The 18,657-nt window shown below is 40.6% G+C and overlaps 2 protein-coding genes across 5 annotated transcripts in view; both read left to right on the forward strand.

Moving 5' to 3' along the window:
• The first annotated feature begins 658 nt into the window (after positions 1-658).
• dbf4b (DBF4B-CDC7 kinase regulatory subunit) lies at positions 659-7,312 on the forward strand. The gene is made up of 12 exons (XM_020651210.3): positions 659-806; positions 1,324-1,526; positions 2,386-2,577; positions 2,770-2,820; positions 2,958-3,027; positions 3,285-3,349; positions 3,489-3,525; positions 3,652-3,697; positions 4,929-5,057; positions 5,228-5,366; positions 5,455-5,588; positions 5,708-7,312. The coding sequence occupies exons 2-12, from the start codon at positions 1,377-1,379 to the stop codon at positions 7,155-7,157; spliced, it is 2,463 nt and encodes an 820-aa protein (XP_020506866.2). The 5' UTR covers positions 659-806; positions 1,324-1,376; the 3' UTR covers positions 7,158-7,312.
• A 1,802-nt stretch (positions 7,313-9,114) lies between these two features.
• Positions 9,115-18,657, forward strand: part of adam11 (ADAM metallopeptidase domain 11) — a 31,845-nt gene continuing 22,302 nt past the window's right edge. For 2 of the 4 annotated variants that reach the window (XM_065949398.1, XM_065949399.1), the window contains exons 1-4: positions 9,115-9,497; positions 9,786-9,937; positions 17,312-17,388; positions 17,887-17,953. In XM_065949398.1, the coding sequence (XP_065805470.1) occupies positions 9,440-9,497; positions 9,786-9,937; positions 17,312-17,388; positions 17,887-17,953 (354 nt within the window). In that variant the 5' untranslated portion in view covers positions 9,115-9,439. The remainder of the gene's footprint in view (positions 9,498-9,785; positions 9,938-17,311; positions 17,389-17,886; positions 17,954-18,657) is intronic. The other 2 variants (XM_065949401.1, XM_065949400.1) reach the window with 1 other exon arrangement.

The following is an 18,657-nucleotide window of genomic DNA, read 5'->3' on the forward strand; positions in this document are numbered from 1 at the left end:
AAATAATGTTATGTACTTTATACAGTCTATGGTTCCATCTGATAAAGATTTTTGCAGCAGCAAAGGATTTTATCCCTTTTTTTGCCAAGTGCTAGTGTTACCAAAGTTGCAGACGCACAAACCCACAAAGGGGCTCATGATCAGAAGTAAACTCAACTCCTTTTAACTTTAGTTTTTCTGCAGCAGTTCCCACCTCTCATTCAACCACCTGTATATGATATCTTCCCCTTTCTAACCTACAAGGCTTACATTTATGAAATAATTTAACAACTTTTCTCTTAAGGGGCTACAATTATTATTTTAACAATGAGTTCTCGAAAACAGGAAAAGGAAGTAACAGCTTTGAAAAACACGGATCTCAAGGAACAAGACCATTAAAAAACAAACAACAAGCGGTTATAACTACAGACTGTAAAAAGATTTTATTATTCACGGTCTATGGTTATATAACATTTATGCGGCGTTTGGGTTATTATCAAAAATTGCATAAAACCCAACACGTATAAAAGCAATGTGTTGACTAAAGGAGGCGTGCCTTTTAAAGTTCCGCATCAAACATTCACCGCCATATTAGTTTCGTTTAACGCTACTGCTTCAGAAAATATTATTGTCTTTGCTGAAATCTGTAATTTTGTTGTTGTTGTAATCCAGCGAGCAGCAGCACGAGAAGGCGGCGTCATACCGGATGTGACGTCACTTCAGCCTCACGTCTTCTCCAGTGTTTTTAAAAATCGGCGGTTGGTGTTTGAGCACCTTTTTGGTGCAGCGATTTATTAAACCAAGTTTTACAATAAAGTAAAAAACACGTAAGTGGGCAGCTTTTCTTTCATCTTTAATACGTGGATGCGTTTAACAAGTTTAACCTAATTAGAACTTGGCGTTATATATATATATTTTTTAGGAAAGCTGTGTTAGCCGAGGTCAGCTAACATGTTGCGAGCTAGCTGCTAGGCTAGTGAAACGGGTGTTGCGCTGCGCTGTTGTACTTTGTTCTTATAATAATGTTGCAGTGCTTGTTCCTTTCAATGCTCGGCTACTTTAATGTGTAGCATTACTTTCAGAAAAAGTGTTAAAGTGAAGCTAATCACCTTAATCACAGTTAAAATGAAGCTGTTTGGCATTTAACTTTTCCAGTGTTCAAGTATTTGAACACGAGCTGGAGGTAAATATTCAGAATAAGTAAAAACCTGACACCTTGGTCAAAACGAAGTTCTTGTGTAATTGTCAACTGGCTTTTGATATGAGATTTTCTTAAATTTCTTCTCAGTTAAATAAGCAGACTTATAACATATTAATAACAACATGACTCTCCCTCTTTTCTAGTGGGATCCTGGTGTCTGTCTTCTGAGTCATATGCTCCTTCCTGTACTGGGATCATGCAGAATCAGCAGTATGCAGAGAAGCAGGGGCTCCTGGGCTCACTGTGTCCTGGGCAGAAGAAGCTGGAGGGGAAGACTTTCTACATGGACAATCTGAAGAAACGTGCAACAGCTCTGCTAGTGGAGGCCATATCTCTACTGGGAGGGGTAAGCTGTGGTGAAGATAAAGGCGCTTCACTATGCCTGTGAACCCTGTGCGGTGTGGTTCAGGGTTAAACACGGGAATTATCAGGTTTACAGATAAACAAAAACATTTTGGAAGACATTTTTCCACCAAAGCCACATGGGACTGATGTGAATTTAACTGTTTGCAGATCTGCTCTTGTTAACTGTGTCTTACCTACTGTGCTAAATTATGGAAACAGTTGTTTGGCAAAAAGTAATGCACTGTTATTATGGTACTTTGTGTATGTTTGATCGAATGACTTTCACTTTCACTTTGCCAAGGCCCCCAGAAGGCTACTTATAAAAAAAACTCTATTAAAGAGTATTATATTTCCATTATTGTCAATTTCAGTGCAGATCACTGTCTGTTCAGCTGTGATACTCTGCTGCATGTGCTGATAATAAAAAAACAATTTGATGGGCGTTGGTGGCCTAGTGGTTAGTTGGCGTGCTCCATGTTACAGAGGCACCAAAGTCTAATAGGGGGGTGCCCTGGTTCAAATCCGACATGTGGATAATTTCCCACATGTTATTCGCCATTCTCCTCTCATTACTCACTGTCCCGTCGATCTAACACAGGCTTAAATATAACAAAAATGATTCTTTAAAAAAAAAAAAAAAGACAACAAACTGTGTCACAATATCAGCTGCCAATTCATCATTCATCAGAATCGGTTTGAGGTTACATGAAGAGTGAAAGGCTTGAAGAGGTCAAAATGCTCCAGCAACACTTGTTGAATGAAGATCCACTTTATAAACAAATTAGACGTACGCGTTTTGGCTCGTGGCCTTTATCAGGGTCATCCAATGACTGATGTTTCTCTCTTTTCTTTGTCTGAAGGGGGTCGAGAGTTTCCTACACAAAGATGTGAGCTTTGTTGTGACTGGAAGCCAAGAGGGCCTGAGTGAATCCAAGTGCACTGAATCCAAAGCGGGGGCGAAGGATACGAGTGATGAAGCTCCATGTCCTATCATGACACGAGAGAGTGTCCCCAGCAACGGCAAACAGCGACCAAGAACTCCAAGGCCAACGGTACTGAACTTTTTACACATATGTGGGAACAACGTTAAAAGCTAACACGGATGTTGTACTGAAAGCTTAATATTACTTTCTACAGAACCAAAAATCTGATTCTTTTGAATAAGTATATTTGGTCTGTATTTACCCTCCTGCTTAAATGTATTTTGACATTTAATAAATCAGATGTTGTGTTTTTCTCCTCAGGTTTGTGGCAGCCGTGGGAAAGCCCTGCTTGAAAAAGCCATTCGCAACAATGTAGGTCACACACTAAAGAAAAAAGAAAATTATGGTTTATATGCAGACCTGTTTGCTTTATTTCAGATTGTGGGCGCTGGTTATATACTGCAGACTGACATGGTTTATTATCCTGATTCTGATTTGCTGTCATGTAGGAACGACTGAAAGGCAGCAGTGTTTTGGCCAATGCCCGATCGTGGGGAGTGAAGATTTTGTACGTGGATGGTATCCTTTTGAATGACTTCAGTGGAGGAACTGATTTAATGCATTATAATTATCTGTGTTGGCTAGTGTCCACATCTTTTAGTGTAATGAGCCTCTGCTCACAGAAGATGGCACTGTGTGAGTGCTTGTGTTTGGTTCTTTGCTGCTTTATTTCCCTGATACTAACTGTTACTCTGCGTAGAAATCACAGAAATATCACGATCCTTGTCACACTATAGTTATCAAAAGTCTTGTTATGTTCCTTAATGTTGTATCAGACGTGCTGTTATATTTGAAACAGCTGACCCGAGAGAGCTTCAGTGCGGCACCTAAGAGGCCAGAGGTAAGATGTCTGAACTCTTCAGCCAAAATGTTGCAACTTTACACCAACAAATAACAAATAAGCTTCAGCACAAATGGAACAAATTATGAAATTGCCTCTTTTTAGATTAATAATTCTTATTCAAAAATGTCTTCTACAGAAAACATACACCAAACAAAATGCTCATGTTGTCAAGGGTAAGTTTTTGTATGTGAGGTTTCCTAATTCTCAATTTCCAAACAAAATTGTATCTCTGTGTTTTTATTCATGAGGCTAATTTAACTGATTTTCTATTCCTTCTTTTTTTTTCTTCTTGAATACAGCTGCAGCTCTGAGGACTCCCTACCTTAAAATTGAAGATATGAGCAGGTAAGTTTCATTCCTTATACCCAGCATTTTCTGTTTGCTGACTGAGGAGTGTGGGAGGATTGTGACCCCCTCTTTTCTGCCTCTTTTTGTTATTGGAAACAAGTTGTAAACACAGCGATGATGCTATCTAACCACTTTTTAAGTTGGAGCTTGTTAGAAAGTAGTTGTGTATTAATGAAGCAGCATTTGGAGACTTGGGTTTGGCAGCCGTTTTCTCTTGTGGCTCTGATTCTGGTCTCTACCAAACTCTTGGATCAGTATCTTACAATTGTAGCGTAATGCTTCACTACGTTCTGCAGCATGTCCCTCTTTTTGTCTGCCTGCCCTTTGATGATGAGCAGGTAGTGAGCAGTGCGGTTCTGGAGCTTTATTTGTTTAAAACAGCTGCCTTGTGCAACTGAAAAAAACATGTTGAGAGTGATAATGAATGAATAAACACATTGACATACAGACTGGACAGCTAGACAGTGAACCTGAACTCACTGAAGCATAGAGGAGGATGCATCTCTACTTGCATCCTCTCTACTCTTTGTATCTCTACCAGTAACTCCTTGTGTTTTGATCTAGTTTTCTATATCATTGGGACATTGGGTTTTAATACCATCCCAGGTTCATGTGGGGTTAGTTTTATATTATTAATAATAATTACAGTGATACAACAAAGGGTGGCAATGATCTGTCCCCCCTGTTTCCGCCCTTTCTACCCCACTGGGTTCTCGATTTGGAGGTTTGCATTTCAGCCCAGATGATTCCCTTAATTGAACCTGTGAGGGAGTCCCATCGTGTAATGCGACAAGCCGCACCCCCCAGGAGCTCAGACCTCTGGTGGATACAATTTCTATTCGATGTGGCTTTGCAAGCTCTGCTGCCTCCTCCTGCAGGGGATCTCCGGGTGCAAACAGCTCTTTTCATTCGCCTTCTCATTTCAGTTAATTGAAGTGCTCCCGTTGATGCAAAGGCCATCGCTGTGAGAAACTGAACCCGAGACATCTGAAACATTTGAATATTGGCCTAGCTGGGGTTCATCTCAGATGTCTAGTGTCAAATTCATTTTGCAATGCAAAGTGCTCTTAAATATATTCAGTTTGATGATAAAAATATACTGTTATGATCTGCATGTATATGTTATTGCTTTACGTTTACTTTTTTCTTGCATGACATTTTGTCATTTGTAAAGTCTATTTATTGTCTGTGTGTAATTCTGTTGTTTTGTGATCTGCTCATCAACCAGGAAATACAGGCCTCTCCATATGCAGTCTGTGAGTTTCCCCACGCTGTGGTACTCTGGGCGATTTAGTCCCTTTGAATCTCCTCCTCCTGTCTTTGAAGAACAGACAGGGCAGGCAGAGAATAAAACAAGGTTTGTTCAACTGCCTGCCATCATTTGAATTATAACATTGTTTTGCTAGTTTGGATTCAAGTATATCTACGCTTCTAACAAACTGCAGCCCATTAAAAACAATTAGCTCAATTCTAGGGTTAGAATATATGATTTATCAAACTGTGATTTCCCTTTTATTTGTCAATTAGAGAGAAGAAGAAAGTTGAAAGTGGCATTCAGGACAAATCTCAAACCCCGATCAGCTGCAACCCTTCACCCTGGCGGCCGCGGAAAAAGGACCGGTCTTACTGTGAATGCTGTCAACAACCCTTTAATCATCTGGAGGAGGTAGAACTCTTTTAATATGTACTCAGATAATTGGATTGTATCGGATTGAATGTAGTTAGATAACTTTGGTCTTTGTTTAAACTTGCAGCACCTGCAGTCTGATCAGCACCGTGCCTTCGTGCTGGATCTCTCAAACTACAGCGTGGTGGACCAACTTGTTGCTGAAATGCTTCCGGGATTTGACCCAAATCCACCTCAACAATCAGTAGAAACACTGAAACTGTGAGTTACAGATTTTCCCAAGCGATGTCCTAACATCCCTATGGATTTGCTTTTCTCACTGGACCACAGTTTTCTGTTTAAATCAAAGATATTTATAATTTTCTTATCTGTTGTTTTAGACCACCTACTCCTTCGCTCATGGAGGATGTTTGTGAGCTGGAGCCTCTCACTGATGTTGAGACAGAGCAAGCTGTTCAAGCCCTGCAGTCATTCGACGCTCACATCTTTAATCCTCCAAACGGACCTCTTTCATCTGACCCTGCCTGCCCGTCACCAGGAGTTCCGTGTCCCACCCCAACTCCAGCCACTCCACCTAATGACATCCAGCTTTACACTGCTTACACAGACTGCAAGCGCCCTCTCAGTCCAGGAATGCCTGTGTTGGATATTGAGCCACAAACCAACCACTTATCCCAGCAGCTGCCTGATACTCATCATCTTTACCCCTGCCTATCCTCAGACCCTTACTTGCTGCCTCCGGTCCTCAGCCCACAAGTCTCTTATTCCTCCCATGTGACTGAGCCACACAGCCCTTACTCAGAGCCCCCTGTCCTCAGTCCTCAATGGTACACTGCTAATGATGCTGTAGAGGGACACACAGCAGAAAATGTGCCTCAGTTTGGCTCAGTTGTCACAATTCCTGTCTCCACCCCACTTCTTTCCTCTGTGGCTGTGACAAATACAGATTTAATAGAAGGATCGAATCAAGACAGTCATTTTGGATTCAGTGGGATCAGTTGTTCAACCAAAGGTTTGGGATGCGCTACGTCGTTTTCTCATAGATCTCGTTCCCTCCCCCGACAGTCAGCGATAGCACCAAACCCCAAAAAGCGCTGTAGATCAGCCAGCCCTGAACAGAGCCGGAGCAAAAAGAAGAGGATTACAGAACGAGGACATACATTTCCAGAAACAGAAAGAGACATGATATTGAAACCTGAGGACAGTTTCTCATTAGACAAAATCTCCTGTCCGATTTTACAGTCCTCCCCAAACCAAAAGCTCTCTTCAACATGCACTGGTGAAACACTTTCTTTAAAACACACTTTTACAACCTTTTGTGTTCCTGCTTTACAGAATTTCACTCAGGCACCAAATCAAAGGGACACTTTAGCTCACGGTAGCACTTCTTTTGTCGATCAGCCATCATGGCCGCTGTCATCCAAATCAAAGACTTTTGAACCTCTAGTTCACTTCCCACACAACAAATCCCTTTCCAGCCAAGACTCTCAACGCTCGCTATCCCACTCCACCTCAGTGTGCATAGAGCCGGCCCTCATTCCAGACTTAGCCGCACTCTCTCCATCATCATCAGACTCGGACTGGGACTGTGAGCTTCTCTCACGTATTGGACCCTCCTCAGCTGCTCCTGTGTCCCCCGCTGAGCAGACCTGCGAGCTGGACAAGGAGCTCCTCCACAGGCCGTGCACCTGGATGCACGACACAAGCTACGAGTCCCGTCTGCACACTGTCCTGCAGCCGACCAACACAGCGACCTCGCTGTGTGGGGATGAAATGGACCCTTCTGCGTTTTCTAGGACTGTGGTACAGATTGTTGAGGTTCAGCACTGACATGTTTATTTTCCCAATTATTTTTAAGAACAGGAAAATCAATCCCATGAAAGCCATGACAAGCATTTGGTGTAGCAAGTTTTTAACTTGAAATTGACAATGAACTCGTCAGAATAAGTCAATGCAATGTACACTGAATAAATATTTAAAACTTAGTGCAAACTAAAATGTATATTAAGCTGTTTTTAGAGATGCAGATTTTATCTATGGTTTTATTTTTAAGAAGTTACTGAGTGGATGCTGCAACGTCATGAATTCAGAGAGCATCCGTTATTATTTTCCCTCAACTCCTAATCCTCCTTGTGCACAAAACTTCAGCATTATACTGCATGTCGTGCTGACTTCAGGCTATGAGCAGCTATGTCCGGGAACACATGGTGGTATTGAGAATTTAATGAGGCATTTCTAAAGGGGGCATTACTCAATTACTGTAAGTGCTGCGTCTGGATCAGATCCCACTCTCACCAGCGTTCAGGCGTCAGTGGAGAGAAGGACTTGCACAACACGCGAGACAGAACTCTGTCTGATTAATGTCGAATGGCTTTTCCTGCCTGTTGAAGGTGGGCCAGAGGACTGTCTGTCAAGGAGTGTGTGTGCGTGTGTGTGCTGTAGCTACAGGGAAGTTTGTTCTTCACTCACTTGTTTTTGGAGTGCAAGGTCATTGCTCATAACAAAAGCAGACAACCAAACCCCCAGGCTGCCCTGAAATCACACCTGCTTATCTTACTTTGACATTTTTAACAGATTCAGAATGTAACAAGCTATCAGAAATACCACATGACTTTAGCATGTGCAAAAACTTTCAGATCTTGTACAGTGTTTTTAAATAAATGCTTTTAACCATAATTCCTTATGATGGTTCAGAAAAAGTTGTTGCTAAGGTATAAAGTTGTGGCACATTGAAGATTATTCTTCCTTACCGAGCTAATAAATGCTGACTCGGCTCGAAAGCTAAAGGAGAGCCAAATAGGAAGGGCAGTGGAGGGTCGATGTGTCCTGTTTGGCTCATCAGCGCAGTTTCCAGCTGACGCACACAATATTTGATATCCAATCTCCAACCATTGTTGCATAACCCTTCACTATCCACAGTTGCTTGAATTAAACGATTTATGTGTGGCACCAACAGTACAAAACCAAACTAGCTTGTGGCAAAAGAAGGGAGCATCCTGCTCTGACTTGTACCTGTTCAGTCGTATCTACAACAGATCTTTTTCAACAGATTGAGCAATCCAGTTGTCATGCAACCCAAAATGTTTGTTTACAATCCTTCAGGGACAGTACTCCATTTCCACAAACTTAAAGGATTGTATTTATAAGTCTTAAACATTTCGTACAGCAAGTCTTGTGTGTCTTGTAAAATCAGTGGAGATTTAATTTATGGTATATTGTGCTTTTCCAGCTAAGAGCCGCCCCCGCATGCGCCTGAGGGAAAGAACAGAGGAGACCAAAAATACAGAAATATTCAAGTGAAAATCCAAACCACATGTGTAAGTGTGCCAGGAATTGTCTTTCCTAAGAACTGTTGGATACAAAACTGATGAGGAAAATAGGATATTGGGTCCTTCAAGTGCATCAGTTGCCAACAATTTTAGCACAAGATTTCTCATAAACTCAGTGAGTTCCCGAAGACATTAAAGAATATCATTAGAAAAACAATGGGGTAAAGTCAATAAGGTTAATTTTGTGGCCAATTCAATGCTACTCAGACAGACAGCTGGTCGTTTTTTTAGATTTTGACTCTATAGTCTGGCTGCTGGAAGTCATAGTAGATACATTTCAAGTCCCTAATGCATTCTAAATTCATTTTTGATTCATAATGTAAACATCAGAAAGCTGCTTATAGCTATATGCCCATGTGTAACGATAGGTAACCTTGGAACCCAGGACCTGTCACCATCAGTGCTTGGGTGGGTGGGCCCGTCAAGCCCCACGTGCTCCTCGGCTCCTCGCGCAGCCTCATTGCTCTGAGCGAGCCTTTGGCGATAGACCACAGACTGTAACTATTATAGACCGACAGAGGAGCGTGTGATCACCGACACTCATTCACCTACACCGCCATGCCGCTGGAGCCGAGAAGAAGAGCGTCGCCGGGGTGTTGTTAGTTTACCTGAGGCGGAGGGGGGGGAAAGAGGCGAGAGATGCGGGCGCGTCGTTCAAAGGCACCCCGCTGTTGTGTTCGTCTTCACTGTCAACAACAGTCCAACCACAGCTTCGCTCTCGCCTTCTCTCAGTTCATCTAAACGGCGCTGCACCGAGGACATCACTAGGACTATGTGAGCATCATGCACGCTGTGAGATGCCTGCTGTTCGCTGCAGTGTGTGCACGGTGCTCCGTGACAGGTAGGACACATATATTCTATCATTTATTTTATGAGAAGGGACAAGTTATCACTCATTCCAAAAATTCTAATAGACATTTTATTCATTGCTGCGTCCACCTCACTTGCGCTTCTCAACATCATGCACCGTGTACTGTTGCATCGGCGTCAACAGCAGCAGCTTAACAGCAGCAGCTTAACATCAGCCGTTTAATCCCTGCAAAAATATGACACCTCAACAGCTTTACGTTGAGATTCACTCGGTCGGCTCTCCTGCCAGGGCAATGACATCCGCTCCTGTTCTCTGCAGGTCTGAGGGAGTGGGGGAGTCTGGTTGAGAGGTTGCCGCTTGCAGAGGAGGTCGTTCGACCCAAACGGCTCCTCCAACAGACCCACTCTGAGGAGGAGCTGCTCCACAGCCACCTGGACACCCGGGTCAAGAACTACACAGCCGGAGCTCAGGTGATCTTGTCTGCACCTGCAGTGACATGCTTTCCATTCCATCCATCACACACAGGCCACCAGAACTGAATACATGTGCATTATTCTATACATTTAATCTCACTTTGTTTATATTCACTGTTACACAGAACATGGACTGTAATTAACTTCACACCACCCTTTTTTAATGTCCAATTGCTAGGCCGATTTTAGGGGTCAGATTTGCATTAGTGCAAAGATACTCTATTTCTTTTTAAATACTTTTCACTGTGTAGGTAGGTATGTAGGTAGACAGATCATTCATAAGTAACAGGATAAATTGAATTATCCCAATAGAATATAATTTCCGATTAATCGGCCAGCCGATAATATCGGCCGATATTTGCATATCCGGTGACTATCGGCTAATTTTATTGCAGATATGCGTCGATATTGCTAGCTTTGTTTACCAGTCAAATTGCATTTCATTTGAGTATCCTTGTATTACACTAGCAGTTCTCTTTCTCGCTGTCAGCAGCAGTGTATTATCACCCTCCAGAGTGTCGTGCGGTGACGCCAAGGGGCAACCTCCGGTCTCGAAAAATGAAGCCTATGCGGAAGTCCAAAAAACTGCAGTTCCTCGAGGTTCCGCTTGAGGCTGGCTGCAGAAGCGCCGGAAGTGCCATAAGCCCACAGCCAAAAAAGCCCGTTTTTACCACAGGAATCAACATGTTTACAGCCTGGTTCAAAAAACGAGATATATCTGAGAAGTTGACGGCCCCTTCTCCTCACACTGTGGGGGGGGGGAATTTTTTTATAACTCATCGGATTTTATTCTATTAAGGAAAACGACTATGCCCATATTTGGTTGTGTCAGATTTGATTGACAGCTCTGCGCGGTCAGCAGGTCAGGAGGCTAACAGCTTGATCCGTCTGATTTCTCCTCTTTCTTACTTCGTTTGGAGAGTTTGTTTAACACATATCTGACAACATACATGGCTTGCTGTGCGGTTAACAGACCATCCAACAAGTTGATGCTTCAGTTTTTTTCGGTAAGTGATATAGTAGTGTTATATTTACTGTATACTTGTGTGTTTATATTTACGGACCTAGCTTGTTTAGCGTTAGCTTGTAAACCAGTCGGCTAACTGTTGCACTCATTATTTACATTATTTACGGTCAATGGTTTAGAAATGTTTGTTGTTAAGATGTTGTTGTTGAAAATAGTGAGTTTGTGTGATGTTAGAAGCTAAAGGTTCATCTCGGTGGTTAACCACAGACTGTAAATATGGTTATCTGACGTTATGATGAATGTTATACTCCACCTAAATGTGGACATTAAAAAACAAACTTTGTGTAGTAATTATCCGTCAGTAACATAAACTGAACTGAACCTAATGTGCTGTGTAGGTTATAGAGGATGACATTAATGTTACATGGTTGATGTAGTGTCTTAAGGTTTGAGCAAACTGTTAACAAATAAAAAAAACTTCACTTTGTAAGAGCATCTGTAACCATTAAGAACTATATTAATAACCATATTAATTTTCACTGAACTCATACACAGAATATAGCAGTAGAAATATAAAATATAAATAACATATGGAATGAAAATAAGATTTAAAGCACATAGATATAAAGTATAAGAAATAGTTTGAAGAGTACAGCCATGTACTGAGCTCATGTTAATAATAAATGAGTTACTGTATGTTCTGTACTAAAGCACAGAGAGTTGGGACCTGTTAATGATTTAAATAATTCAGATTATATTTGTTTCATGTTAAGATGAAGTACTATCCACAATAAATTGCTGAATTTTTCCTCACAAAATCTGAGACAATCTGATGTGGAATATCATTGTGTGAGTGAGAGAGCTGAATATAGCACGATTACAATAATGTTTATCTTCTTAACTTTAAATGTTGATTACCTGAATACTGTACCTTTGTTGTCTGGGTAGTACACTGTTGAATTTATAAATGTACTCTTACACACAGATGAATACAGAAAAATAGATGAGAACAAAAAAAAATATTTAATGAATAACTGATTTTTTCTCTCTTTCTTTGCCATCCTGAAGACCTCTCACTAAAAGTCCATGTTCTCCTGGATCCATGTCACATGCTCGAGCTTCTTCTGAATGACTTTTCAACAGTCGAAGTTCTGCTGAGAGAAGATGGCCAGCAGATAAGACAGCAGTACATCAACGAGCTCCACAGGCTTCAGGAGGAGGAGGAGGGTTTGCACCTTGGAAGACTGTATTCATGCTGTTCAAATAAAATAGATCTCCTCTAAACAACTTGCAATCAAACCATTTTCTTCCCATTTTAAAACCCTTTGTCCAGTTTAGATGGGAGAAGTTGATATTATGTGATATTGATCAGGGAAGACTACATTTCTAAATCATTTTTAACTGTGTTTTTATTCACAAGTTATTGATCTTATTTATTCTCCATGTATCTTGATTTAAGAATGGGGCTGTGTTTAAGGGCAAATTTTTGCAATGACTGTTCCATCCCACTTTCAGAAATGAACTACATTAGTATTTATCAAAAGAATAAGAAGTTGTGTAAAAGTAGACTTCCTTCCCTAAGCTATTGAGTTGAGCATTAATCTGAAATGTATACTCATAAGTAGACATAAAGGAGTGCATTTATATAGAAATATTTATTTAATCTGAAAAACAACATTAAAAAAAGTCTGTTTTTACAGCAGAGATTAACATGTTTACAGCTTGGTACAAAACAAACAAATAGGTGTGATTAGCTCATGTCTCGATGGACACACACTGTACGAGGGGGGTGAATGTTTTGATGAAGGATAAGAGTTATTCACAATAAGGCGTGTAGCTGACCAGCTTGACAGGTGGGCGCGGTGTAACGGTTTGTCAAAAGGCTTAAAACCCGTCTCAGCTCCAGCTCTCAGTCTGTGGGTGACATCACTCAGGCCGTCCGGGGGAGACCTCCCTCACAGCGAGCTGTTGAAGAGAAGCAACTGAAGTCCACCCCAGAAGAACCAACAAATGCAGATGTTGTTGAAGCTCAGGTTTCTTCCTCTGTCTCTGCAGCTCTCTGGGCACCTCGATGGACCAGTCACCAATAATCCACACTGTGTCTATAGGAGAAATACAAAGGTGTTCAATTAATGCCTCAGACAAGACAAAATGTACAGTTAACTACATGTGACATCTCAGGGTGTTTTTTTGTTATGAGCCACATCTGCAGGAATAATATTGAACAACGTAGCTGCAACTCATCATAATAGATGCCAGTCTTAAATACTATTTTTTCTAATACTTAAAGTTTTTGGTGTGAAGCTGACACTGTCCACAGACTCCATGACTTCACGGGGTTCAATAGAAAACAAATGTCTTATAATAAATACTAAATCATTATTTTTCAATTGTCATGTTCACTGTCATCGCTGTTGACATCAGTAAATATAAAACACAGACATTCCTCTTTTTGTCAGAACAGTAACATGAACTGTATGCTTTGTAATATTGATTTCTTCTGGATGTCTCATATTTATTTACAGTTTATGGATAAAACTTTGTTAATGTATTTCTCTGCTAACACTGACAAAGTAACTTCTCTAACAAATAACTCATAAACATAATTGTATATTTAAAAAAGTGTAGTTTTAAGACTTTAATTAAATATTTGTGTTGAATATAATTCGTTTTAACTGTGTTTTAGAAAAGTTAAATGTTAACTTACTGTTTGTAGAGATAACTCAGGACGAGCAGGAATAGTTGATGATAGCAGCCTAGCCGTTAGCTATGCTGTGAAGTGGACTGCTAACGTTGAGCTGAATGGGCGGAGCTATGTCCCGCCGGTCCCGCCTTACTGCTGTGGTTAGGTTGATCCGAAGTTAGGTTGAGACTGCAAATCCAATATGGATGCGGCCGTCGATTGGACTCATTTTCTGCCTATGTCACAGACGGGTCAGGGTTCGTCCAGTAATATTTACAGTCTATGGGTGACGCACGTACATGCGTAGTTACTTTCCAGTTGAGTGATCACCTTGTCTACATTATACTGTCTATCTTTTCCACAATTGTTTGATTACAGCATTTGAGGGATCAGCGCAACAAATGTGTATATCTAAATTTAAATATCGCTTCACATCAAACATACAGTAGATCGAAGAAATATATCGGCCAATATATCGGTATCAACCTAAAAAAGTCCATATTGGTCAGGCCCTATAAACCCCTTAAATCCTGTATAAGAGAAATTGCTGAACACTACCTACATAATTTGCACTATAAAATACACTAGAACAATTACTTGCCACATTTTTGAAATGAAATACAATCATACTACACTCTTAGAAGTTAAGCTGTGAATATGGCACAAGCTGTTGTATTAGTAGCAGAACAGAGTGCAAAAAAGACCTTTATTATCAATCTGCTCTCTTAGGACCTTATTGGCCCTTGTTTGTCCTCTCTTTTGAGGTCACACACATGCACATACACACTCTACTCACGTACATGAGGCTTCCCTTCCTCCTCCTTTAGAGTCCATTAGATATTATTTCACACTACTATCCGTCCTCTTGTTACCTGTGCTATGAACACTCTCTGTCAGTCAACGGGTTGTCTGTCAGTGGATATGACACAGCTCTGACCTTGAGCTCCCCTCTGTGCTCTCTCATGATCTCTCTGTTGCTGCCTGTGGAGAAGTCTTAGTTCTGCTACTGTACAGGAAGTGAATGTAGATGTGAGGTAGAATCAGCAGAACCACCTCTACGTGGTGTTTTCAAAACATTCAAGAAAAAGTATCTTAAAACGAATTGATTATATTTGTGCTAAAGTGTTCGCTCTGGATCCAATAAAGAGACTGCAGTTTTGGCTACAATCAATATTTTCACATTAGCATTTGAATAATTGTTTACAGTTTCTGCAGTGTTCCATCTAGCAGAAGGAAGCCATCACCAGACTCTTCATTTCCATCTCAACAATGGAGCATTTTAGTGTCTTTAAGCTTTTTCTTTTGGTTTTACAAAGAACAAATGATAAGCTCTAGTTGTTCTCATTAATGTTGCCTTTAGGAGCAAGCTAAGTTTCATACAAAATCCTTGTATTCTAATTGTCCAGTACCAGCCATATTATAGTAAAAAACATTACTCTCTGGAGCTGACACCAAACGGAGCTTGCGGAAAAAAAAAAAAAATTGGATATGCGGATGTAGGAATGGCAATGCTGCACCTAGTTTTGTTGACATTTGAATTGGTTAAAAAAAATGATCCTAGTCAACGAATTCAACGCAAAAAGGCAAAATATAAATGTAGATGGCAGTTTCTATTTGTAGATCATTTAAGAGGGGCTACTGTGAATTAATTTTAAGGTGCCCTTGAAACAGAACTCAGTTGGTTACATATTCAAGATTTAATTCTATTTCAATTCTATTCAAAACTTTATTACAGACTCAAGACACACAAAAGTTCAATAAGGCTAATCATTTTTAATTTACATGAGTATATAAAGTTGTAAAATAGGAATCTGTACCAATGTCTCGAAATCTGGAACTGGTAACGGACAGTACTGTAACTGATATTAGAAAGGAACAAGTTGATTTCATTCTCAGAGGCGTCAAGTCTGGATATAAATGTATAAGGTTCTTATGACAGCTCGGACAGTACTGACTCTAACATCTCACCTGCACTGCACCATCTCGGTCTCTTGTAATATTCTCAAAGCCTTATAGGCTACTTGTAGCCTCTGCATGCTTGCTTTCTTATAGTTTATCCCTAAGTGTGCAGTATAGAGAGGTGTACAACATGCTTTGAACTGAACACAAGCTAAACATGCACGCAAGAATGTTTTCTCGTGAGAATATCTTGGACTATTACCTTTAAATATCATCACCAGTCATCTTTTCCGTGATAAAATAGCCAAGAATTTGACCCTATTAGAGACGTTAATAATATTGTTCTCCAGTTTAAAAATAGGAATGTAAAGTGTCTAATCGTCTTTGGTGTAACAGATATACACAGAACTTTTAGTGGCATTATATTTGATATCATGTTCAGCTTCATAGAATGAACGTACAATCAGGAGCTGCTGAAGACTACAGCACTACTTGGACTGAAAACATGCAGGTCAGAGCTCTGTTGCTGCTGTCTTTCCTCTGCTAATGGGTAACCATAGTGACCATAGTGGGCTTATGGACCCAGTGGAGGTCTGGATTGGGACTAAGTGGTTTGCAGAGAGTGCATGCTAATACTAATGAGTGCATGCTAATACTAATGAGACCTGCCCAGCCTGCAACTGGCCATTAAGTACTGATGGGAGCCACCACAGAGCACAGTTTTATAATAATATAATCTGGACGAGGTTCACCTTGAAACAAGGTTATACAGAGCTGTTAATGCCAAACACCAAATTTATCTAACAAGCCATTGCGATGGATGGGGCTGTCTCATCTTAAGGGAGAGGCTACTGAAGAAGGGTGTCCCTTCATTTGTTGCATTTGTCTCTTTACACACGGTGTTATATTGTTTCATAATAAACATCCATCACTTCCTGTAATGGTATTCTGGCATTTTTTCTCAACATTTCCATGAAAACATCCAGTCCTTGTCGCGGCAGCAGTAGGTTTGAATCCGACCTCTGCCCTTTGCTGCATGTCAACCCCCAACTCTCTCCTCTCAACATCTCCTGTCACTCTTCGGCTGCCCTATCCTATAAGGGCAAAAATGCCCCACAAAATATTAATATATTAAAAAAGGATCGATAGATGTAAGATGTAGAGACTAGGTACTAACTATGTTGCTGTTTTCAGACATGCACTCCTGAAAATCTCTAGAAAATGTCATACAGCATGCCCCAGAAGTCTTCATGAGTTACCTGTTCTCACAAGTCCCTCACAGCATGAAGTTTACCCTGTTGGACAGGAGGGAAGGGGTCTAAGGAGGCCAGACATGAAACAAAGATCCAAGGGACAGAGTTTTGACCTTAATATTAATGCAATGTGTTCTTGGATGCATTCACACTCTAGAGTGAAGAGTGAAGAAGAAAATTCTGGCGAGCTGAAAAGAGTATGACGCAGTTCCATTGCATGCATGAAGATCTTACTGGTCCTGCCCCGGCCGCATGATATAAAAGGCATTACCCTGCCCGCTAGCTGGCGGTGAATTTACCTGAGTTTTCCTGCAGCATGCACATGGAAATAACCAGGGGGCTGGCAGGAAAATAAGTCTTAGCAAAGTTGGGGTGAAGAATTCGGCTAATTGCATTCACACATGCAGCTCACAATTTTCAGGAGTTTGTGCATGGGTGAAAACAGCATTAGTGTTGCTACTTAAATCAGTATCTCAGAAAATAAACCAAATGTAGACATCTTGTCTGTCTCTTTTTTTTCATTCTCTACAGTCTATTTAATAACTTTTTCTCCCAACTCTTCCTCTCAGCCAGTCCATCTGGCCCAGAGCAGTTTCTTGGTGGAGGCCTTTGGTAAATCCTTCATCCTTGACCTGGAACTCAACCAGTAAGTCTTCCTGCAGAACGTCCACACATCCTCACCTCGGAGGCACAAACAGTGTTTAATGTTGTGTTTACAGCAGTTACGCCTGCACACTCTTACTGCATGTCTTTCCTCCTCCGTCTCTCTCGCCCACCTTCAGCATTGTACAGTATGTATGTGTTGGCATTATACAGACAGTCTGAGGGCTAAACATCACTTTGAAAGTAAATCTCCCCCTCCCCCTCTTCTCGCTTTTCATTTGCTCTAATGGGCTGCTTTTATGTAACACCTTTCTTTGACTCTCTTAGATTTAAATGAATCTTCACACATTTTGGTTTAACTTTACCCACATTCATCATGTTTGATGCTGATTGACATTCTGTTAAAAAGCAGCCCAGAGTAATGACTCATATTGGCCTCTAATGGCAGCATCATCTTGCCTTTTCAGACAATTATTAAAGCACTGAAATCCCGTAAAAATGAATATTGTGTTCCTCATGTGTTTCTTCCTTTTCTCTGCAGCGACCTCCTGTCTACAGATTATGTGGAGCGTCACTATGATGAGGAAGGGCAGCTATCAATGAATATGGTAAGAGTAATCTATTGAACTCGTTTGCTTATTTAAATGATATACTTGTTTACTTTTTTCTTTTTACTAATTTCGCAGGTAGTATTTGTCTTTATTTAATGTAATGCTACAGCTAGCTGCTAGTTAGCTTAGCTTGTTAATGACACTGGAAACAAAAAAAACTGCAAGCCAGCTTCTGGCCAAAGGTACCCACATCTGAAACCAACCTTAAGAGTCGAGAATAAACAAGTTGAATCTTAAGTTTCTAATCCAAGAAAAAAAAACTTTGCCTTGAGCACTTACTCCTGCGTGTTTGAAATACAGCTAATGTGAGCATTGAGGCTTAAGCTGCAAGTAGCTGGGCTGAAAATAAAAATAAATTAAATAAATGTTGAGCAATTCCTTAATTTAATTATTTTTATAAATGTTGGAAACCCAATTTCTATCCGTGATATGAATAGAAATCAGTTGGGTTCCTTTTTAATCACAGCCACTTTGATATAAATAGATTTTGTACCAATGCTTGCACCACTAGCTTTTTGTCCACTGTGTAGGAGAACATTTTTGATGGGTGCATACCCCAGAGTGAAATTGAACAGAATCTATATAAGCAGTGCATGCTCTTATTTTGTCCTTAAATGTAAATATGTAAATATAAAGATGTTTTGCTTCAGGTGTGCTATGGCCTAGTGTTAGCTCATGTTGCTGCGTACTCTGCTTCCCAT

The sequence above is a fragment of the Labrus bergylta genome, chromosome 21, assembly GCF_963930695.1.
Source record: "Labrus bergylta chromosome 21, fLabBer1.1, whole genome shotgun sequence".
Taxonomy (NCBI): Eukaryota; Metazoa; Chordata; class Actinopteri; order Labriformes; family Labridae; genus Labrus; species Labrus bergylta.

Excerpts from the sequence above, each read along its gene's own strand:
- dbf4b (XM_020651210.3), top strand. The coding sequence starts at position 1,377 with ATGCAGAATCAGCAGTATGCAGAGAAGCAGGGGCTCCTGGGCTCACTG. Across the intron at positions 3,028-3,284 it reads GAAGATTTTGTACGTGGATG|ACGTGCTGTTATATTTGAAA; the intron begins GTATCCTTTTGA and ends ATGTTGTATCAG. Across the intron at positions 3,526-3,651 it reads AAATGCTCATGTTGTCAAGG|CTGCAGCTCTGAGGACTCCC; the intron begins GTAAGTTTTTGT and ends TCTTGAATACAG.